This window comes from Aspergillus novofumigatus, assembly GCF_002847465.1.
Source record: "Aspergillus novofumigatus IBT 16806 chromosome Unknown P174scaffold_7, whole genome shotgun sequence".
Classification (NCBI taxonomy): Eukaryota; Fungi; Ascomycota; class Eurotiomycetes; order Eurotiales; family Aspergillaceae; genus Aspergillus; species Aspergillus novofumigatus.
In genome coordinates, this window is record NW_020194280.1 from 1655142 (window position 1) to 1677586 (window position 22445).

Here is a 22445-nt window from a genome sequence, read left to right on the forward strand (position 1 = left end):
TATCTCGCTAAATCTTATGATTGACTGCGGGTGAAAGACGCCTGTTTTGGGTCTTAAAATAATAATAATATAACACAGGTCGTAATCTCAAGGTTGATTCCTTGACGCCCGTTGAGTAAGCAGGCAAGGGGAGAATATCTATTGCAGTATTGATTGTATGGAACAGAAAACAGTCGCATACTCACAAATGAAAGCGCTTCATCTTGTATAAATAATTAAGGTTGCTCCAGTTTCCAGCGTTCCTTATGCACTGCGGAGGATACTCCCATTTTTCCCTTTAGTAGTGTACCATGGTGTAAGTCCTCTCCGTCGTAGTGGTCGGCCGTATTTTTCTTTACCCCTTCTTGGTCTGGCCAGCCTGCTCCGCACCGCACCATCTTCGATCGCCTGCCATCGCCGTCCCTCCATAGTCCAACCGGCCAAACCTTTCCAGTAATCTCTTTTCAGCACGGAGGCCTTTCTTCCCAAATTTCCGCTTCGTTCTTTTCGCTACGTACTTCCGTCTACGCTCTCGACTGCGATCCTTAATATGCTGTCTTGACCGGCTTCAGTCACTCGCTTGAATAATACGAGGACTATTGATTGGGTCACTTCTCCCGCTTTCTGTCAGCAGCGAGTATCCTCAGCTCTCGCTCACACACGACAACCACGGTCGTTGACAAAACGTTCGACTTCCTTGTTGGATTATTTGCTTTACCTTATTGTGCGACTTCAGGCAGTCCCTTATAGTATTCAACAAAAAGGAGGACATTGCGAATCAGCGCGCGACAGATATATCACGACTCCGGCAGTCTCCCACATCTTACAACTTCAAACCCCTGAAAGACACTCAACTACTGCGTTATATTTGGAAATTTCAAGTGCGTTCATGCTCGGCAGTCGCTAAAGGTGAGTGCCTTTTACACAGCATTTTCCAACTCGGTCCTGTCAGATCTCGATGGATACTGGCCAGTGTCACTGACAAGGTCTGTCTGGATCAAAAGAAGCGTCATGTCTTTGCCTCAGCGGCCGGGAAAGGTCTCCCCGCGGCGAGAGGAAACGCAGGCGTTCCGAGACACTTCGCGCAGACGACGTCGGGATATCGAGTCGGGCGACAACAACGAGACACTGTCCAGCCCACATCGACACCACCATCGCCGCCATTCGCACAGCTCCAGAAAAACTAGGGATATGGATGAAGAGAGACTCGAACCCGGTGGGCACAAGAAGAGTCAAGTGAGGCCGGAGCGCAGTCGCATCGACGAGAACCATCCCAACTACCACTATCGGCAAAAGTCTCAAAATATGCCAGTATACCCGTCAACAACCGGAAATGAACCGCTGATCGAAGGCGACGAGCTCAACAGAGACAGTTCGCAAAGCACAGAGCACAGAGGCAGGGACGGTGATTTTGCTACGCACGGAAATATCAACAAGCCCATGGAGCGGGCGCCGAGCCGTCATCGGTCGAAGAGGAAGAAGTCCCGAAAACTCTCAAGAAAGGCAGCTACAGAGGAAAAGCGACGGCAGAAGGCCATGGAGCAAGTTCGTCCGCCGAGCCCCTGGAGTGCTTATTGTGCAATCATCACTTTTTGGGCACCCAACTTCATCCTGAAATGTTTTGGGATGCCGCAGAAGGCCCAGCGAGAAGCCTGGCGTGAGAAGATCGGTCTTATCAGTCTCATTCTACTTATCGCAGCATTTGTCGGTTTCCTCACCTTTGGTTTCACTGCAACTGTCTGTTCCTCGCCTCCATTACGGTTGAAGATCAACCACGTCGACCGTGGGTACATGATCTTTCATGGGGAGGCCTACGATCTGTCTAAGTCGAAGCATCCAGCGGCTGCGGGTATTCCGGCTGACGCTAACGTTCTCTATGACTTACCTCACAAGTATGGGGGCCAGGACGGAAGTTTCTTCTTCCAGCAGGTCAACGGCGCCTGCAAAAATCTCATCACCTTGAAACCGGGATCAGATATCCCTTCGAATTCAGACGGAGATCTCGCCTGGTACTTCCCCTGTACGGCTTTCAATCAAGATGGCTCCTCGAAGCCGAACTTCACCTCACCATACTATAATGGCTGGAGCTGCCACACTTCGGGAACCGCTCGGAAGGCATTCTACAGCCTGCGGAGCTCAGGCGATGTGTACTTCACATGGGCTGATACACGGAATAAGAGTCGGAATCTTGCGGTTTACTCAGGAAACGTCCTGGACTTTGACCTTCTGAACTGGCTCGATGAATCTCAGCTCAACATTCCGGCTAAATTTACTGAACTTCGCACGAATCCGGATGTGCGCGGCGTTGACTTGACTTACTACTTCCAAACGGGCGAAGATAAGAGGATTGGAAAGTGCTTGTCACAGATCATCAAGGTCGGTACCATTGATACGGACACAGTTGGTTGTATCGCGTCAAAGGTCGTTCTCTACGTGTCCTTGATATTCATCCTATCGATTGTCGCCGTCAAATTCGTTTTTGCCCTGTTCTTCCAGTGGTTCGTCTCTACTCGGTATGCGGCTTCGAAGACCAGCATGGGAGCCGATTCGAAAACCCGCAAGCAGGAGATTGAGGACTGGTCTAATGACATCTATCGGCCTGGTCCTCGCCTGGCAGACCAACACTTGCCTGAGCGTCCTAATAAGCGAGCCAGTTTCTTACCAACCACATCACGATTCTCCAGTCCCTATACTGTGAGCAATGGAGGCAAGCAAAAGCCTCAGTATGTTACAATGGCCAGTCAGAACTCGACCTCCCGGCTACTCCCAAGCACTGCCGGTTCCATGTACAAACAGAGCCACAACAGCAGTGGTGGCTCATTGCATCTAGAACCGTCGCGTCTGAACCCCGCTGCGAGTGGTACCAGCCTCGTCGTCGGGGCGGAGTCCGATGGCCTCGGGTCATCTGCTTATATCCACGAAGCTGTTGTCCCGCAACCTCCTCCTGAATGGCAGCCGTACGGCTTTCCTCTTGCTCACGCCCTGTGTTTGGTCACTTGCTACTCTGAAGGCGAAGAGGGTATCCGCACTACGCTGGACTCTATCGCCATGACCGATTACCCTAACAGCCACAAGTCTATCATTGTTATCTGCGATGGTATGATCAAGGGTAAGGGTGAAGAATACTCCACGCCGGAAATTGTCCTTCGCATGATGCGAGATCCCGTCATTCCCATGGATGAGGTTGAGGCATTCTCCTATGTGGCCGTTGCCACCGGTTCCAAGCGTCATAACATGGCGAAAGTGTATTCCGGGTTCTACGACTACGGCGAGACCTCCGTCATTCCCCCGGAGAAGCAGCAGCGTGTACCCATGATGATCATCGTGAAGTGCGGTACACCGGCTGAGGCAACTCAGGCAAAGCCTGGAAATAGGGGCAAGAGAGACAGTCAAATTATTCTCATGTCTTTCCTGCAAAAGGTCATGTTCGACGAGAGAATGACTGAATTGGAGTATGAGATGTTTAACGGGCTCTGGAATGTGACCGGGATACCGCCAGACTTCTATGAAGTCGTCCTCATGGTTGACGCAGATACTAAAGTTTTCCCCGACAGCTTAACCCATATGATTTCTGCCATGGTGAAAGATCCAGATGTCATGGGCTTGTGCGGCGAGACCAAGATCGCCAACAAGACAGACAGCTGGGTGACAATGATCCAGGTCTTCGAGTATGTGTTTTCCTCCTTTCCTTGTTACATTTGTCGACCTTAGGTTTCTCCTTTTTTTCTTCTTTCCCTCTCTAATGAAACTTGCAGATACTTTATTTCGCATCATCAGTCCAAAGCTTTCGAGTCGGTTTTTGGTGGTGTGACCTGTCTGCCTGGCTGTTTCTGTATGTACCGCATCAAGGCGCCCAAGGGAGGCCAGAATTATTGGGTTCCCATCCTTGCCAATCCCGATGTGGTGGAACACTATTCTGAGAACGTGGTGGACACTTTGCACAAAAAGAACCTGCTTCTTCTGGGTGAAGATCGTTACCTGTCCACTCTGATGCTGCGAACCTTCCCAAGCGGAAGCAGATCTTTGTGCCCCAGGCTGTGTGTAAGACCGTGGTGCCAGACAAGTTCATGGTGCTTCTCTCTCAGCGGCGTCGCTGGATTAACAGTACTGTCCACAACCTCATGGAACTCGTGCTCGTCCGGGATCTTTGCGGTACATTCTGCTTCAGTATGCAGTTTGTCATCTTCATCGAGTTGGTCGGCACTCTTGTCCTTCCAGCCGCCATTGCATTTACGTTCTATGTCGTCGTCATTTCCATCATCAAGAAACCGGTTCAAATCATCCCTCTGGTACTACTCGCGCTCATCCTGGGTCTGCCGGGTGTGCTCATCGTCGTGACTGCGCATCGCTTGGTTTACGTGTTGTGGATGTTGATCTATCTCATTTCACTACCCATCTGGAACTTTGTCCTTCCGACGTATGCCTACTGGAAGTTTGACGACTTCAGTTGGGGAGACACTCGTAAGACGGCGGGAGAACAGGACAAGGGCCATGAAGCCGGGGAGGGAGAGTTCGATAGCAGCAAGATCACGATGAAGCGTTGGCGAGACTTTGAAAGAGGTTTGATGCTTTCGACTCCCTATGGATGATGACACCGACTAACCTCTTCACTAGATCGCCGACTGAAAATGCAGAGTGGATGGGCACAACCTGCTTTTGGCGGAGGGTATCCGGCACAATATGAGCCATACTCGGACTATTGATTTCGTTGCGATATATTGGATAATCATCATGACAAAATATTTTTGTAATATGTTGCATTTTATTTTGGAGCGGCGTCTCCAACCATGTCATATAATATCTATCGAGCATATGTGCCGAGCCCTTGGTCGATTTTTGATCGATTTTTGAAGTGTATGTATTTCTTCTCCAGCTTGTTTGAACCTATTGCCATGTGGCGCTTCGAGCGTGCTTGTTCATGGAACTCTTAACTATGGCCTTACTGCATGTAATTAAATTTTGTTCACCAAGACATCCTATCGTCATGATATTATAGAGCTGATTTGACGCTGTACCTATTTGCCCATGCCAATGCCTGTTGTGATGGGCTCGGAAGTACCTTACATACCTCTTAGGTGGACTTGCCATACTCTCGACTGTAAGTGATTTTCTCTTCTCTTTCTTTGCTGCCGTAATTAACTGACAGATGTCAACGACGGATCGATGCTTATTGAGTTATAAGCAGTTATCTAAAGCTATCCAGGCACAACTTTAAGTACGGAGGATTGCTTTGTCAATCAAGGTTGAGCAGTTAACTAACCAGTTGTACGGAGTAGTTAACTTACTTTGGCACTCTGACTAAGACTCTCCTTTGTCATCCACCATCTCCCCTCTTCATTTAACCTCGTCGCTCAGCTGATGTCCTCGTTTATAAGTTGAACTGCCTCAACCGGAACCCCCTTATTCATCCTTTTGTTTCATCAATCTCTTCCTGTCATCCCCCTGCCAGTTTAAATGTCCGTTCTATGTTGTACTTAGTGTCTTGATCGTCACCGCCTCTGACGCTCAGATCGACCACTATCTTATTAGATACGTCCGGTCATGCACGTTCTTGTGCCCAAAACGCCGGCCATGCTGAAGTGCGCCATTCCTACCCACATTTGAACCTTGGTGCTGATTTCTTGTCTGCAAGCACTTTTAACATCGTCCTCTCACACCACATTAAACTTGTGCAGTCATCAAGTCACCACTAACCAGAACAAGGCATAACGGCCTAGTAGTCAAAGGCTGTTGTCTCATCATTTATCCACCGGTTGCCTTCGGCTTCCGTGTCTCATGACATTACTCATGCTTACGGGCTGAGCGTCGACTATTGCCTTTTACGTACATACCCACATACATACTGCGACACCGCCCCTCACCGTTTGAGATCAATCATCTCCCTCGTTACGTGGTGCTATGCGACCTGATTTATCATCGCGACTCGACGCTTCCGCACAACTAGCAAACCACATATCGTTGAGGACTTGGTTTTGACTCGGTCGGAATCTCAATTCCTTCCCCCTAGCTTAATATCGGACAGCCTTCTTCTCGCCGCACTGTGGGGGTGGAGGGAGACTAGCTGCGGGGTGACTGGCGATTACAGAGCAGAGGCGCCATAATCCCTGATCCCCGACAAGGAACAACGTGGTCGGTTATCTCTCCGCCTGTACAACGCTTGGTGCGGTTTGGTGCCTATCAGTCTCAATTTGGAATAATACTCTCTGCGATCTCTCGGCTTTATCGGCTGGACCTGGCTCGATTATCCCTCCGTGGCTTGCGCAAGCCTGCGTCTCGGGAAGAAGCGACTTGTGTACGACCAAGGGATGCCCGGTCCAAGTGACTTTGCATTTACAGCGTCATCATCGTCATCGCCGTCGTCTTTTTTCACGTCGCCTTCCGAACATCCTACGCATCCCCGTTATCGTAATCGGACATCTCACGCCTCGTCATGTGATGCGCCTGGGCCATCACGACTGCGACCTGTGGATATGTCGTTCGGACAGGCCTCCTCTTATGATGACCAGGACTCTGACGAGATGTCCAGGGAAGGCGATGAGCATGCTGCTTTGCGCACGGATGTTGACGAGTTTCCGATAGTAGCAACAATATCAGAATCTCACGATGTCGGCTTGACTCCAACAAATGACATGGGCTCGAGCGATGCGGGTATCTCCGCCTTCACCGCTGTATCTCAATACCCGAACGCTTTTGACAACGACACGAATGCTCTCGCCGTCACAGAAGTCGTTAACGCCGTCATCGGACGGGAAGAGTATCTTCGAGGAGAGGGGAGGCACGTCCGAGCAGCATCAGTCGGCCGCTCGCCGTCCCCGCCAGCGGATCTGTATATGTCTGATTCAGAAACAACTGATGTTCTGGGTCATCAAGGTGGAGTGCCTATCGGACCATACATGGCCGGTGGCAGAATGACCATGGACAGTATCCTGGCCAACGATCCAGCTCTGGAACACCACTTTTCTACCATTCCCGAAGAAAGCGACGAGGACGATGTGGGCGATTTGATTATGGACTACGAGTCACCAATGCCGCGAGATGGGTTTAGCGTCTCCGACCATGAGGATGATCCCGACGATACGCAAAAGTTTTATGTGGATCATGACGATGACTATTACGAAGAGCACATCGAGCGTCCGCGGACGCGCGAAGCTACCGCGCAACTCACGGATGTCGACTTCAACGATTTCTACCGGGCATTCGACTATGATCCGCTGCTGGTGATGGAAGCAGCCCCTACTGGTAATCACGGCGATCACACCAATTTTCCAGAAGGCGAGGCGACGGGAGGGCTACCAGGGATAGACCTTGGCCACCTTCCTGCATCTGTGATCCACGGCACCAGTGAGTATTCATCAATCTATCCACGGTAGACAGGTTACTAATCTTTTCGTCTATGCAGCTCACGAACGGAATTTCAATATCGACCAGTTTATCAACCAGTGGCTCCTGGAATCTACCAGGCACTCACCGCCTACTCTCCCGCTGATATCCAGGTTGCTACCGCCGTACCCCATATCCAGGATTCTCGGATGGACACCGCCGGAGAAGATCATCCGGCCGAACAACTACAACAGAGATTTCTACGATATTCAGCAGATCCCATGGTGGGAAGCCCTACGCATTAAGCGGTCGGATGCGCGTGAACTGCGAGACCTCTGGTATACATCGTATCACAACGTTGACTATCCGCACCATCAGTTGGACGGCAAACTTCCGCAGGAAGAGTTCTATTTTCGAGAGAAATCGATGCACACTAAGCATCGTGCCTCTATCGAACACTTCCAGCTGCGGAATCTGATATCTGTCCCTGCATACAACACGGTCCATTTCTCGCACGAGTCGAAAGTCTACTCGTGGGTTCCGGCGCATGACGACCTGAGTTGCTTGATTGACCTGTCCAAACCGCCAATTAATTCTGGATTCCGCGGCCCTGTCAAAATCTCGACCATGAAATCTGCGCACAATATCTGCATCGCCGGTGGGTTTACCGGGGAATATGCCCTGCGACCGGCGGGCAAGGAGGGCGCAAAGGTGGAGGGGTTTGTGACGACCAATGCGAATGGCATCACCAACCACATTGATATCGTCCCGAGCCGGACAAGTCACGCTCCGATGGGGATATTTGCGTCGAATGACCAGCACCTTCGCGTGCTGGATTGCGAGACTAACACTTTTATTGCGGATCACGAGCTGTCGCGAGCAATCAATTGCACCGCCACGTCCCCGGATGGGCGGTTGCGTGTGGTCATCGGGGATTCCCCAGATGCTTGGGTAGTAGAAGCAGACACAGGACGACCGGTGCAGCCGCTGCGCGGTCATCGCGACTTCGGCTTTGCGTGCGCATGGTCGCCAGACATGCGACACATCGCTACCAGCAACCAAGACAAGACTGTGATCATCTGGGACGCGCGCACTTGGCGAATCTTACAAACGATCGAGTCAGACGTAGCAGGGTATCGCTCTGTACGATTCTCCCCGGTCGGCGGAGGCCCACGAACGCTGCTACTGGCCGAGCCGGCTGACCGGATCGCCATCGTCAACGCGCAGACGTACCAGACCCGACAGGTCCATGATTTCTTCGGAGAGATTGGCGGAGCGGACTTTTCGCCGGACGGCAGCACGATCTGGGTGGCGAACACGGACGAGCATTTTGGCGGGTTCATGGAGTTTGACCGCCGACAATGGGGCCAGCCGTACGGACCACGGGGCTTCCCAACGAGTGGATACGGGAGGCGGACCTCGACGAGGACGAACGGTGTGTGCTCAGCGAGCGGGAGCGACAGATGAGGTTCTGGTGGAATCTGAGCGATGAAGAGCACGAGGCATTGCTGCTGTAGGGGTTTGCATATGGCTGGTGCTGTGGCGTTAGGGAATCTTCATCATTACTCTGTTCTAGTGGCTTTGCCGCGCTGGGCTGTGGCTGAGCCTGGTGGGGCTCGGGAGGTTATCTGCTTTGTTTACAGCGACTATGATACCACAATCGTTCATTATTTCTTTTCTGTTTGTTATAGAGTTCGATAGTCAAATATCTGAGGAGAGCTGGGGAATCAATAATCCACTACGGGGCATACTCCGTAATCCTCCACGATATTACCTTAGTCTGTGGCTGAGTCGGCGTCCCACTGCCCCGCCAGACCTGTTCCACCCTCATACGTAGCTGGCACGACCCCTCACCTGGAACATACAAAATAGTATACAACAGGCCCGGTCTGTAGTATATAAAGCTCATTCACATCCATCTCCCACACCTACCGTATCCAACCATATTTGATTCCATACAACCGAAGAAGAACCCCAACCAACGAACCAACCTACCAAAATGTCCTTCTCAAACATGATCCAAGACGCCCTCTCGGGCCACGGCCACAGCAACAACAACAACAACAACAACAACAGACACGACGACAGAGACGACGACGACTTCAACCCCGCCGTCCGCTACGCCGAATCCCACACCAACACGTCGGACCCCTCCCTCTTCACCTCCGCCCTCTCCTTCCTAAACGAGAACAAGCACCGCCTCTCCAATGACAACGACATCGACGAACAGAAAATGATCAACGCGCACCAGTCCCTCTACGGCGGCGGCGAAAGCGAGCGGCGTCACGACTCGGACTCCGTGGGTGCGGGGCCGCGATGCAAGCGCTTAAGATGTTTACGAGTTCGTCGGAGGGGGAGAAGAGCGGGATGGACAAGAATGCGTTTATTGGGTTGGCGATGGCGCAGGCGAAGAAGATGTTTGAGGAGAAGGAGGCGAAGGGGAGGTGGTAAGTTACTCTTTCGCCTTTGCCTTGGCTTTTTGGTTTTTGGTTTTTGTTGTCGGGGATCAGGGTGCTGACTGTTGTAGAATGGGGATAAGCAATCTGCTATCAATGCGGCGGCGGAAATGGCCCTCAAGATGTACTTGAAGAGTGGAGGTGGTGGTATGGCTGGCACCGGTGGCCCTGGTGGTGGTCTGTTGCAGCTGGCTAGCAAGTTTCTCTGAAGGGCTCCATGGTTTAAGCTGTTGATATGACGCTCGTGGCCTTGATGGTCGTGATAACCATGACATGTTTATGAATGTCGACATATGTGATAACTGTGATACTCCAACTTCTTCAATTGCTATATACGAGCTCTATGTTGGTTCGTAGGAAATACCCACATTCAATCCATGCCTCCGGCATCAGTCAATATCAAGAATGCAAGCGCCAAACAATCTAGGCTCGCTCTTTTGGTATCAAAAAGCCAGACCCGAAAAGAATCAACTTGCGGAAATCAATATGCGACAATGGAACAATCTAATGAAGGCCGAGTGAGGCGAAATAGAATGAAAACTGTAGGAAGAAAGAATATCTGGGTTGCAAAAGTCAAAGTGCGGAATGAAGGAAAGGGAAAGGAAGGCAAGAGACAATCACCAGTCGTCATCGTCTTCCTGCTTTCCTTGCATTGCATGTTGTCGCGCCCTCAGTGCCTCTGCGAGTCCACCGGCTAAGCTTGCGTTGGACATACTATTGGGTGTTCCACGCCCGCTACCCCCAGATGAGTCGTGAGAATTCATGCTTACAGCGCTGTCGCGAGGAGCCGGTGGCGGCGTGGGAACTGCCTTGCGTGCCGCCATGTTCGGTCGCTTCGCTGGAGGCGCGGGAGGTGCAGGCTTGGCCTTGGCTGCCGCGGCGGCACCGTTGGTCGCCGGTGCTGGGGTCGACCTCGGAGCTGCTGGTGGCGGCGGAGGAGGAGCAGGTTTCGGGGTCGGAGCGACTTGCTCTTCGAGATATGCTTCTGGTGTCCAACCCTGCGCCGAACTCGTCATGTTCATGCACAGCCACCAACCTATCACTCGTTAGTAGACGGTTGAGATGTAAGGAATCTTCCAGGCTTACCATTTCCTTCCTTGGAGACAATCTGCACAATCTCACCAGCCTTGATTGACAGCTCGTTGGATTGCTGGCTATTGAAGTCATACAAAACCTTTGCGGTCGGCTTCTTCGGAGCAGGTGCAGCCGCGGGTGGCGGTGGAGGTGGTGCCCTCACTGAAGCTGTTGAACCGGTGCGAGTGTGAGAAGCAGCAACGGCAGCAACAGGTTGAGGAACAGCTCTGGCAGCTGGCTGAGGTGCGGCTGGCTGCGGCGTGGCACGGGGCAGGGGTTGAGCTGCAGGAGTGGGTCTGGCCGCCAGCTTGGAAGGCCCTCCTCCTGGGCCACCAGGACGAAGTAACTTCCCTTTCGTGACAGGACGCGCACTGACTGGCTTGGGCTTCGGTGTCGGCTTGGATACCGAGTTGGCAGGCTCGCCCGGTCCGGTGTGAATAGTACCACTCTTGTAGCTGTCGTCTCGGGCAACAGCAGGATCCTTGACGACCTTGACAGTGGCCAGTTTGCCCGGCTTCTTATTGTACTCGATGCTGAGCCTAATTAGCTGGGGAAGGCCAAAGACTCCAACAGTGACACTTACTGGTCGGCAATCTTCAAGTTCAATTGTCCGTGAAGAGTGTTGTTCAGATGGGTGAAAAATTCCGTCTTGAACACGCAGTTAACAAGAGGATCAGGCTCTTGTGGACTGCCAACCACAATTGAGAACCAGTCATCTTTCAAGTTAGAGGCACTGACGGCCTTGATGGCACCGATTGGAATCGTCCTTTCCGACGAGATGGCCAGCTGGTTGTTGACCAGGTTTTGCGCGATGATGTATACGTGACGGTTGGTCTGATTGAGTTAGCACCGAGCACAAAAAGCAAGCGGAACAATCAGCGTACCAAGACTAGTATACGAGGAGCAGGCTTGCTAGACCGACCAAACTTGGAAACCAGAACCTCGCCACGGCACGAAAAGAGAATATCCTCTGATCCTGTAGAGACAAAGTCAGCCAGCCATCGAGCTGTATTTCAGCGTACCCAAGTACTCACCGCTGATTCCTGCACCGTTGCGGACCATCTCGCCGGGTCCACCTTTATTGCCCACCCCGATATAATCACCGAGAAATCTGCGGGAACCGAGCAGACTCATCCGCCGACGCTCCTTACGCCCATTGAGAAGCTGATGTCCCTGATCGCGCAGCTTAATGAACTCAAGACCGCCAGTGGTGCGACGCCAGAAGCGCTGAATGCGAATGGCACACTCAGTACGATAGCGAAGATAGTTTCGCCACGCACGCTGGATTCGGATGGCCATGTTATGCCAGTAACGGTCACGCATGGCTTCCAAAGCAAACAGCGTCTCTGGAGTCTTAACAAACACCTTTGTGATTCCCATCTGGTACTCTTCGGCGGGTATGCTGGTATCCTTCAGAATCTGACGAGCGCCAGATTCGGCGTCCCCTGTCCATGTGTAATCTCCAGCATAAGACGTCTTAGGCGATAAAAGGTAGAAACGCTCCACGAACTTGTCGAATGTTTGACGGTAAGCGAAACCAGCACGTCTGATTCGAACGTTCTCCTGCAAACCAAGGTATTTAATCTGATGCAGAACGTTTCCGACGTTGTACTCCTTAGGCGCCTTGTTGTCGTTCGGCTTGATCGTCCGAATATACGAGGGCTGGGCCTTCATCAGGGTTGCCACCAGGTCGTTAGCCGAGGCCTTGATCTTGTCGCTGGCGGTGGGTGGACGTCGCTTGTCATCCTGATTGACTTGTTCGGGGAAGAGCGTATGGACGAATTGGTTGCCGCTTGTTCCGACAAGGTTCAGAAGATCTTTCAGCAACTGGTCCTTGTTCTTGTCCGTCATTCCAGCAACGGCGTAGCTGACATCACCGGCGTAATGCTTGACAATGAACTGACCCTGGCGGTTCTCAAAGTTGGGATTTTGAGACAAGAAGTTGAGTCTTCCGACGAAAGTATTATCCGCAGCGCTGGAATCGGCGTGCGCTGTTGCACAGGCATCGTTCAGTGCAGCAAATACACCAGGTGGACGTTTGTCTTCGATCAATGAGCACACGACTTTGTTATCAAAGTATTTAATGGGAGTCCACTGAATCTGCTCGCGAGCGTATTCATCCTGCTCAGCCTTGAGGGTCAATTGGATGAAGATTTGCTGCAACTTCTCGTTGACATAGTTGATACAGAGTTGCTCGAAGGAGTTCTTCTCAAAGATCTCAAAGCCATAAATATCTAGAATGCCAATCGAGTTCGCAATCTCTCCTCTGGCAGTCAAGGAGGCGTTGACACGCTGCACAATCCAGTCAAACAGGTTGAAGTAGATCGCTTTGGCCAATGCGTCACGGACGGCAAGAGCTTGGACAGTATTGAGTGGGACCTCATAGACTGACCCTCTGCGACCTCCACGAGCAGTTTCCATCACCCGAATGGTAAATGCCTTGTTCACCTGGGCAGCATCAACCTCCAGGAGGTACGCAACATAGTCAACCACCGACTGATCCGTAATAACGGCGTTTCCAGAATCGTCTTCTGCAAATTGAACATTGCCGATCCACAAAATCGCAGCCAGCATACGGAAGACATCATCCTGCTCACCCTCCGTCATGCCAATCACGTTCATTGCATTCAAAGTATCGCGGAACTCGGCAGAATCGTCAACGCCAGGGACGTCATAACATTTGGATCGGCTGGTGTAAAGGTATGACTGCGGTTGCTGTATGCCGAACAGATCTATATATATCCGTCAGTGGGAGAACACTAGTGAGATCGGGCATCTCAACTCACCTCTATACTTCTGCGGCGCCGCCTTGGTGAATTGGTAGAAAATGTGAAAGTTTCGCTCGTTTGTGATTTGTCCTACTACTCTGGATTTCTCGAGCAGGTAGTTGGTGATATTGGCACCCACGGGTTCACCGTTTGTGTTGAACTCCAGTTCAAGATATTTCCCAAACCGTGAGGAGTTGTTGTTGCGCAGGGTCTTCGCATTACCGAATGACTCGAGCAACGGGTTGGTGGCTAGCACCATTTCCTTGGTGTGCTGGATGGACGAGTCGGTGCCTCCGGATACACTGGCTATATACTGCATAATCCGCTTCGCAGCTTCCGTCTTTCCTGCACCCGACTCTCCCGAAATAATCACGCACTGGTTATCCTTGTAGGACTTCATGTTGTAGTAGGCCGATTCTGCGACTGCGAAGACGTGGGGAGGCACTTCGAGTCGATTTTTGCCTCGATAGGACTGGAGAACATTGTCGGTGTAGATACCCACTGCGAAGCAACGATGTCAGCGACGCAACTTTGAACATCGCACATGGCTCGGTGTAAACTCACGGTCTCGGAAAGGGTTGACGGACACCAACACATGGCCGATATATGTCTATCATCCGAAGAAATCAGGTCAGCGCGCGCCCCTCATTGGCGCAAAATTCCGAGGTCCCCTGGTCGAGGGTGATGCTTACATAGATCTCGTCATGTTCAAAGCGCAGCTTCAGGTTGTCATTGATGGCCTCGTTCGAGATTTTGCTCAACAATGTTAGATCTGAAACACCGATTTCCTTCTTCTTTGTGCTCTCAAAAGTGGCCTTCTTCACCTGAGGCTTGCCCCCCGTTTGTCGCCCATCGCCCACATCGGCAGCCGCCTTGGACCGACCGAAGCCCCGACTCTTCTTCTCTCCGCCAGCAGGACGTCGTGAGTGTCCCTAGAAGTAATCGCAGGGTTAGAAAACAATTTCTGAATTAAGCACAATCTCTTTCTGAAGTTGAGTGTGTAGGTTAAGCGTAGACGTACCATGATTGTTGCTGCCGACTTCCCCGGATATGGCGCCCAGGCGTCAAGATATCTGACCTATCAGTTTCAAACGGCAGCGGCAAGTGAGCGTGGAAGAGACAAGATAAATGTACGCAAAAGACAGGCCGCCCAATCCAAGCAGTGCGCAGAGTCGGTGGAAAGAATGGTGGATGTCAATGTAAGGAAAGGAGGGGTAGAGGGAGGGGATGAACGATAGTAGGAACTTAGAATGACGATGGTGTCTTGTGGAGGACTGGACTGGAGTCTTAGTCCTTTCTGGGCCTTGATAGGACTAAAGACGACTCTCCTGGATAATAACGGGGCCTGCGCCACACTGGACACACCTGTGGCACCGTCGGGTTCCCTTTGTCAGGTCGAAAACGCGCAATCTCGCTCAGGCTCCGGAGTTCTCTTAGTCAACCCGGCCGCATATCCGACTCATCCTAGGCTAACTTTTTCGAACTTTGTTCGATTCCTTCGCCGCTCGGGCATTTAGGGGCAAATAATTCGTGGTCCCTGGCGCTAAAAATGCCATTGTCTCCAAATTAGGAACTGGAGCACAATCCGAGTATTACGATGCCTAGCGATATTATTTCTTGGCCTCAGGCTGCCCAAGGGAGAATCTTCGTGATCAACCTCCTCCTACGTCACTGCTGCATTTAATTAAAGCTTCTGCCTTCACTTTGGATGAGATTGCATAATGGGGACTCATTGGGCATTTCTTTCAGGGAAAGAGAAAAAAAAATTATATTGGAATTGGTCTGGTTATTGTGGCTAAGGTGTTGATCTTCTACACTGGTCAAATAAGTTATATATTTCCCTTCACTCAAGCATTCCTATAGATACCGCTTCTGCAACTCTCAACACGTTGGATACGTCATGTCGGCTCATACGGTCATTAAATCGGATGAGAGGCAGGTAGAGAGCAAAGCCTGAGAATTTACTCATAAACGTAATCCTCCGTCCAGAACTGAGCAATGTCCGTCCCCAGTTGAACCCCCAGGTATTCATCTAGCGCGAACCTCCCTTGCCGCGTGCGGATGTCCTGGCTCAAGGATTTCAAGGATGGAAATAGATCACTCAGGACATTTGCATCCTCTTCCGGGAGAGAAGGAGAGAATGGAGCTCTCATGTGATGTAGTAAAGACACGGTGTCCGTCAAAGGCCGAGAGAAAGGCGGTAGATTCGCAAGACTGCCTATATATCCCTGAATGCTGGCCACGAAGCAAGACGAGTCAGGAATTGGGATCGTGGGCAAATGATCTGGTAGGGATTCAACCATGCTGGATTTGATAAAGGACCGATCAGCTGAGGTTCATTCCAGCCGAGTTCTCAACGTAAACGCAACTTTAAAAGAAAGAGCTTGCGTACAGTACTTGCAGAGCCAGGAGTCCTTCGAGGCTATACCTGCCACTTGCACTGCTGAAAGGCGCTTCCGTTAGGAGAAAAGCAATGGCTTTTCTGTGAGAGCCTGTTGTCATGCACGAAAACCTTTTCAGTCGAGCGATTGTCTCTTGCCTGTTATCCTGAACAGAGGTCTGGGAGAGAAGTAGGACCTTCAAATGCTCTGAATTGCCGAGATCAAAATCGAAATCCGATTCTTGCAAATGGCACTCTGGTCCAGTCACATTTAGAAGTGACTCAAAGCTGAACTGAGGTTTGAATGCAAACCTTCGAGCATTGGCACAGACACTGTAATTACCGGGCCCATCACTTTCCAGACAGGACGATTCCCTAGAGAGGAGGAAAAAGTCCCTCGAAGGAATGACACGGCAGGATCTGGCATCGCAAAAAGCGAACAAGTCTATAGTTTGAACTGACAGCCAGGATTGGAGAGTATATGTACAGGAATGAGGAACATGCGTTTTGTGAGAGCAGAGAGGAGAATGGTCAAGCCATGCAATGTCTGGACTCTCATTCAACTTTCCACCTTCCGCCACAACCAGACAAACTATCGACCCATCATCTATTACCATAACAGAGGGTATCCTGAAGACATGACATGCTAATGCTGACATCCAACAACTCCGAAACCGGAAACAGCATAACAAGAAATATGAGCGAAGATTATGGAGAGGTTATTTTGTGCAAAGCCACACCAGTGGAATCACTCAATGATTCTTTACTGAGGGCGTCTCATGAGCGACCGATTTCGCTGGTGATTGGTCGAATTGAATAGAGACTGTTGAATTTGAGGGCGAGCTTTGGTTCGACTGTACGACGGGCTTGGGTACCTCGCCCGGTTTCTGTTCAGTGGTCTGTCCGAAAGTGAAGAACGAAGTGATCCGCGACCACCAGTCCAGCTCCGCCAGCTCTTCAGCCTCTTCTTCCTCTTCAACTTCCCACACTTCACGGGGAAGTATTCTAACCGAGGACTTGACTGACTCCCCAGCCTTGGCCTTGAGATGTATGACTTCCTTTTCCAAGGCGACCAGGGCCTTCCGGGCGGCCTTCTCAGACTGCTCCAGTTCGACTAACCTGGCCTCAACATCTTCTCTCCGCGTTGTTTCCTTTCTCCTCGATCTCCATGATTCAAACACGATCAGTCCACCCGCAACGAGAAATAAGAAGGTCTCGCTGATGAAAGTCGCGCCCGATTCTATGGCTTTAGATTCCGACAGCGGTCGAATATGAGGAGTGGGAGCCGGTTTCGCTGCCTCTGAAGCCGCAGCCTTTGCTTTCGCTATGGCCTCCTCCTCGGCTTTGGCTTCTGCTTCCGTCTTTACCGTCGGCGCTGTGGGTTTGTGTTTTCGGACTTCGGCTTCAGCGGCTGCACGCTTTTGAGCCGCAGCATTATCCCGTAGGTTTCCAAGCCGGAGACGCATGTCGATTCGATGCAGACCTTGCGCTATGGAGACACAGATTCGTCGGAAGCGCTCATGTTCGCGAGCCTGGCCTTTGATTTGATTCTTGAAGGTGTAAGTCTTTCAGAGCTTCAAAAATTGGAGGGGTTGAGGGGGTGAAGCATACTGCAATCGGCTTTGACAGAGTGCGAATCACAAGAGAAGAGAGCTTCAAAGTCAGAGACATCTTGACAGCTCTCAGTACAATTCAGGGGTTGAATTGAGTAGACGTCCAGGCTACTGCTGCAGCTGATGATGATGACTGATAGCCAGGCACTCACAGCTGCTCCCGCGCTATGGCCGTATCGGGAATGGTCCCTGACTCTCTGCGTCATTTACAGCTGCATTACGAATGATATACATGCTTATGTCAGCAATGCACGTTGTTACGGCAGTCGGATGAATGTTTATCGATTACCCGATTAAGCAATCCGTTTTGAATAGTCAATTCCTTCTTCACCATCACAGTTGGCAGCCTCAATACCATCATCATCACTCCCTGCTTCCCCTCCCCGCCTCTCATCAGGGCTGTCAGTTTGGTTGTTGTGGCGTTACATGCATATCATTGTTTCAGAAAGTTATAGTTGATCATATTTTTCTACTTGCACTTGTTTTTTGGTAAGAAATCACTCATCCCGAATCCGAGTTCTTTGTTTCCACGACGGAACACCGAGACATTGGATGACCCGGCAGACGTACTGACAGATTTGAGCCATAGATACCAAGAGCACGCTCATCTATTATACCCCTTTTCGCTCCGTCTTGCGTTGATTGTCTATATTGTAGCGATACTTTTATGACCTGGACAAATATTTCGTCTCACCTTGCCTGGTCACACGCTTGATCTCCAATGCGAAAATTGATGCCCACGCACAGCAGGGAATTCGATCGAAGGACTGAAATTGAAGATGGAAGCATTGTCGCCGCGATCGACGAATCACTTGATCAGACCTAAAGTCAGCATGGAGCGAAAAGTCCTGGACAAGAATGCCGCTGCCGCCGCAGCGGCGCAAAAAGCCGTTTCGTCGAAAATCCATGCGCCTCCACCACCATCGCTGGTTGTAGAGCCCGCGGAAGGGGGTGAGCGCTATTCTACTGGCGCTTTTCTTGGAAAAGGAGGTTTCGCAATCTGCTACGAAGGAACGCTATTGCGGAATAGAAGAGTCTTTGCAATGAAGGTGGTGAGGTCTGAGATGGCGCAGAAAAAGATGCAGGAGAAGGTATGTCTCGAGTCGCATCCGCCCGCATTGGCATGCTTTTATCCACCCTGTTCTAACCAGAACACTCTGTAGTTTCGAACCGAACTTCAAATACATTCGAAAATGCGCCATCCCCACATCGTCGAATTTCATCGCGCCTTTGCATTTGACAAGTGTATCTATGTGGTCCTGGAGCTGTGTCCAAACGGTTCAGTAATGGACATGGTGAGGAAAAGGAAATGCCTGAGCTTGCCCGAAGTGCGACGATTCATGATACAGCTTTGCGGTGCGGTCAAGTACCTACACAAGAGGAGTGTTGCGCATCGTGATCTGAAAATGGGAAATTTGTTTTTGGATCGTAATATGGACATCAAAGTGGGAGATTTTGGGCTGGCAGCGATGATTATCTCTGAAAAGGACGAGAAAAGGAGGAAAACGCTGTGTGGGACACCAAACTATATTGCTCCAGAGGTCCTTGATAAGAGTAAGGGTGGTCATACCCAGAAGGTTGATATTTGGTCGTTGGGTATAATATGGTAAGCAAGACTAAAGTCATGACACGCACAGGGTTCCCACTAACAGATATTTTCGAAGCTTTGCGATGCTTACCGGTTATCCACCTTTTCAGTCAAAAACACAGGAGGAAATATACAAGAAAGTCAGAAATTTGAGTTATGTTTGGCCCAGCGGCACTCAGTGCGCGAATCACATCCCCGACGAGGCCAAATCTTTGGTCAGCTCTTGTCTCAATCTCTCAGAGAACGAGCGGCCTGACCCAGACGACATTGTCGAACATCCGTTCTTCAATATGTATGATGGATGTATCCCTCGTCGGCTGGACCCAACTTGCACTGTTTCAACGCCGATCTGGCTCAGGTCGGATGAGCCCCGTGGTGATCGGATGATGCTCGGTCATAGCCTGGAGTATGACGAGAAGCTGTCAGGCTACATAGAGCATGTTGATGACCCGACACAGCGATACCTCATCTGCCGGACGGCTTTCTACAGTCTCTGTGGAGTCGGACGTAAACCAGATGGGACAGCTCGCAAGTCCGTTGGCAAAAACTGTTCGAAGTCTGCGTTTGCGGAGTGTCTGTCTGAGGAGGAAAAGGGAATGCAGCCAGTTATGCCGCTGCCGGAAGACATGGTCTACAGATACCCTAGTGACCCAGATGGGGACTGGAGCACGCCCAGTCCGAGCCTTGCACTGGGCAAGGATGACTCGTCATTGGACGGTACGAGGTCCTCTGGTAAGCGTGCCGTATCCATGCGCAGTAATTCTGCCTCTCTTTCCAGAACCCAAGCCGCTCTTGCTGCAGCCCAGCAACGACGGAAAGAACCGCAGAGTCATGCTGCAACGCTTCGCCAACAGGCAATGGGTGCTCGAAGCTCGGTCAGGAAGATTGCAGCTATTTGTGATCCACCAGCAGTAGTAGAACCAGAGTCTACTGCTCCTGTCCTGCCGACCGGCGGACTCGCAGAAAGACCCATACGCGCGCGACGCGGAGTGGCAGTCTCGTACTCAGGTTCAACGCGTGACTTGGACAGAAAGATTGTGCCATCCACCAGTGACCCTGGGATGCTGACAGTGGGTAAAACACGGTCGCAGTCTCGACGACTGGGAGCGGCAAGCAACGACGCACTTGCCGCTCCTGCCGTCATCAAAGAGCGATCTGTCTCCTCAGCGTTGGACAACCTACCTACGAGGTTACGCCAAAGCTCTGCACGTTCAGTTGCGAGGGAAGAAGCTCTCCAATCTTCCAAGCGGCAGGAGCTAGAAGCAGAAGTCAAGGCGAAGGAAGTGCCAAGCGGAGATGGCCGTCTGCGAACAGAAGCCGCCGTAGGCCGTTCCAGTAGCAAAACAGCCTCCACGTCAAGCAGTAAGCGCTCGACATTAGGACTGTATCCACTCCTTCATCCGGACGATCACTGCGAGATGATGCCAAGGACATCTCTAGAGGACGTCAACACCGACCTCCGACTGATGCTTTCTAACCTGGTGCCTCCGACATCTGGTCGCCGGCGCGTAAGCTCGAGAAGGGCACCCCATGCATACGTCATCAAATGGGTAGACTACACTAATCGTTATGGCATTGGGTATGTTCTAGATGACGGTAGTGTGGGATGCGTGTTCAAAGCGGAGAACGGCCAGCCGGCCAGTGGAGTTCTGCTACGAAATGGTGAAAGGCATATCCGTCGGAAAGCCCGTAGCCTAAGCAAACAAAAGGATGGAGCCTCTACCTACTCCGAGGCTGATCAGCTCGTGCCTCGTAACGGCAAGCCGGTGGAATTCTATGAGAACTGCGAAATCACATCGCCAGATGGTCTGACCGGCATCCGGCGTGCGCTCGTTGCCCCATCTGTTTTCGAGGTGAAGCCGTCTTCTGATGGCTCCTCTGGTGCTGGAATCAAGGTTCGCACAAACTCCGGTCTCGAACGCGCGCGTGCCGATGCAGAGAAGATCAAACGCGTGAAGCTGGTTGATCAGTTCGGCAAGTATATGATTGGATCCTTGGGCAGACATGACGACGATGACGTTTCGGAAGACGATAAACCAACAGACGGGCTTGGCCAGTTTATCAAGTTCTACCAGCGATTGGGCAATGTCGGTGTCTGGGGCTTTGGCGACGGTGCTTTCCAGGTTTGTTAGCCCACCTCTGTAACTTGATACACGCTCTAATCATGGTCTCGAATAGTTCAATTTCCCCGACCACACAAAGCTTGTCATATCCCCCGGTCGTACAAGAGCCTCATCACCCTGGATTGACTTCTATCATCTCTCCCCTTCTGCGGCCCGGTATCTGAGTGCCAAAGGAAAGATGCACCCGTCCGGATTTGACACTCGAGCCGTCGCTTCAGACGAGGCCACGGCATTCCTGAGCATTGCACATGGCAGCGCGATGAGCTCTGTGGACCAGCGCATTTGCGATGTCCTAGAAGCCAACTTTTTCCTGGAGAAGATCAGCTTTATCAGGGAAGTCATGAAGAGCTGGGTTAAGCATGGGCGCTTGGGAGGTGGCCTATCGCAATATGAGACTTCAGCTGACGCTTCCAAGATGCTTTGGGAAGGCACTCAGGAGCGGGCGCAACTTGGAGGAGGCAAGTTTGTTTGGGTGACCGTCGGGGCTCCTGGAGGGGATGGCGAGTATCGATCCATTTCTCTGAAAGAGAAAGAATCAGAAGGAAGAGAGAATGACCCGGAAATGGAGTCTTTACGAGAGCGATTGCGGGCATTAGCTACCAAGCCTTAGATTCGGCAACCTTTCCAGCTACAAACTTACGATGTCACGACTTTTTGATTTGTGTTTTCCTTGGCTCAGAATTCAAGCCTGCGGTCACTGAAATTTCTTTTGTGATATCCAACCAAAGCGCTGAGTGGTTTGCATAAAGCTTATAGCTTCGTTCTGTCAATTAGCATTGAACGCAATCTGCTGCTACTCTTTCTTGAGATACAATGACTCCAATGTACTGATACCCTGTTAAGGAGGAAGTGGTCTCTTGCATCGCGTATCCGTTCTCTCAACTTATGATAAATCCTTTTCTGGTTTGATTCCAACAGCGCGCCGTTACCTTGCTTGTATGGCATCGAAACAGTGCTCGTCTGAGCCCAGCTGCCAGGAGCTAAACCATCCGCTTGGACATTGGAGTCGCATTCGACCCCGACAGCCATAGACTAGTGGAAAAAATCTCGGAGTATCTCTAGGAGTCTCTTTGAATGATTCCATTCGTTACTCCGTCCAGCTGTGTCATGTAATACAGGCGTCCATCGTGCGGGGTTAGATAGC

At 51.2% G+C, this 22445-nt stretch overlaps 7 protein-coding genes across 7 annotated transcripts; 4 read left to right on the top strand and 3 right to left on the bottom strand.

Moving 5' to 3' along the window:
• Positions 1-990: 990 nt before the first annotated feature.
• chsF (chitin synthase CHS3) lies at positions 991-4682 on the top strand (the record flags this gene model as incomplete). Its single annotated transcript, XM_024825160.1, has 4 exons — positions 991-3647; positions 3735-3906; positions 3990-4539; positions 4594-4682. 4 exons carry the CDS (start codon positions 991-993, stop codon positions 4680-4682), a joined length of 3468 nt encoding a protein of 1155 aa, XP_024679669.1.
• A 1602-nt stretch (positions 4683-6284) lies between these two features.
• Positions 6285-8766, top strand: P174DRAFT_423927 (WD40 repeat domain-containing protein; the record flags this gene model as incomplete). The annotated part of the gene is made up of 2 exons (XM_024825161.1): positions 6285-7320; positions 7379-8766. 2 exons carry the CDS (start codon positions 6285-6287, stop codon positions 8764-8766), a joined length of 2424 nt encoding a protein of 807 aa, XP_024679670.1.
• A 532-nt stretch (positions 8767-9298) lies between these two features.
• P174DRAFT_463224 (uncharacterized protein) lies at positions 9299-9964 on the top strand (the record flags this gene model as incomplete). The annotated part of the gene is made up of 2 exons (XM_024830233.1): positions 9299-9781; positions 9827-9964. The coding sequence occupies 2 exons, from the start codon at positions 9299-9301 to the stop codon at positions 9962-9964; spliced, it is 621 nt and encodes a 206-aa protein (XP_024679671.1).
• A 408-nt stretch (positions 9965-10372) lies between these two features.
• On the bottom strand, positions 10373-14621 carry P174DRAFT_434152 (class I myosin myoA; the record flags this gene model as incomplete). Its single annotated transcript, XM_024825848.1, has 9 exons — positions 10373-10791; positions 10842-11368; positions 11413-11663; positions 11714-11805; positions 11864-13561; positions 13616-14098; positions 14162-14207; positions 14290-14529; positions 14619-14621. The coding sequence occupies 9 exons, from the start codon at positions 14619-14621 to the stop codon at positions 10373-10375; spliced, it is 3759 nt and encodes a 1252-aa protein (XP_024679672.1).
• A 502-nt stretch (positions 14622-15123) lies between these two features.
• P174DRAFT_284153 (uncharacterized protein) lies at positions 15124-16184 on the bottom strand. The gene has a single exon (XM_024821559.1). The coding sequence runs from the start codon at positions 15898-15900 to the stop codon at positions 15559-15561; it is 342 nt and encodes a 113-aa protein (XP_024679673.1). The 5' UTR covers positions 15901-16184; the 3' UTR covers positions 15124-15558.
• Positions 16185-16729: 545 nt separating this feature from the next.
• Positions 16730-17648, bottom strand: P174DRAFT_434154 (OPA3 family protein; the record flags this gene model as incomplete). Its single annotated transcript, XM_024825849.1, has 2 exons — positions 16730-17527; positions 17589-17648. The coding sequence occupies 2 exons, from the start codon at positions 17646-17648 to the stop codon at positions 16730-16732; spliced, it is 858 nt and encodes a 285-aa protein (XP_024679674.1).
• A 775-nt stretch (positions 17649-18423) lies between these two features.
• On the top strand, positions 18424-21911 carry P174DRAFT_376251 (CDC5/polo family serine/threonine-protein kinase; the record flags this gene model as incomplete). Its single annotated transcript, XM_024822670.1, has 4 exons — positions 18424-18681; positions 18754-19196; positions 19255-21301; positions 21357-21911. 4 exons carry the CDS (start codon positions 18424-18426, stop codon positions 21909-21911), a joined length of 3303 nt encoding a protein of 1100 aa, XP_024679675.1.
• Positions 21912-22445: the final 534 nt, after the last annotated feature.

What these genes read in the sequence shown, in the direction of transcription:
- P174DRAFT_284153 (XM_024821559.1), bottom strand. Translation starts at nt 15,900, where the DNA reads ATGGTTGAATCCCTACCAGATCATTTGCCCACGATCCCAATTCCTGAC.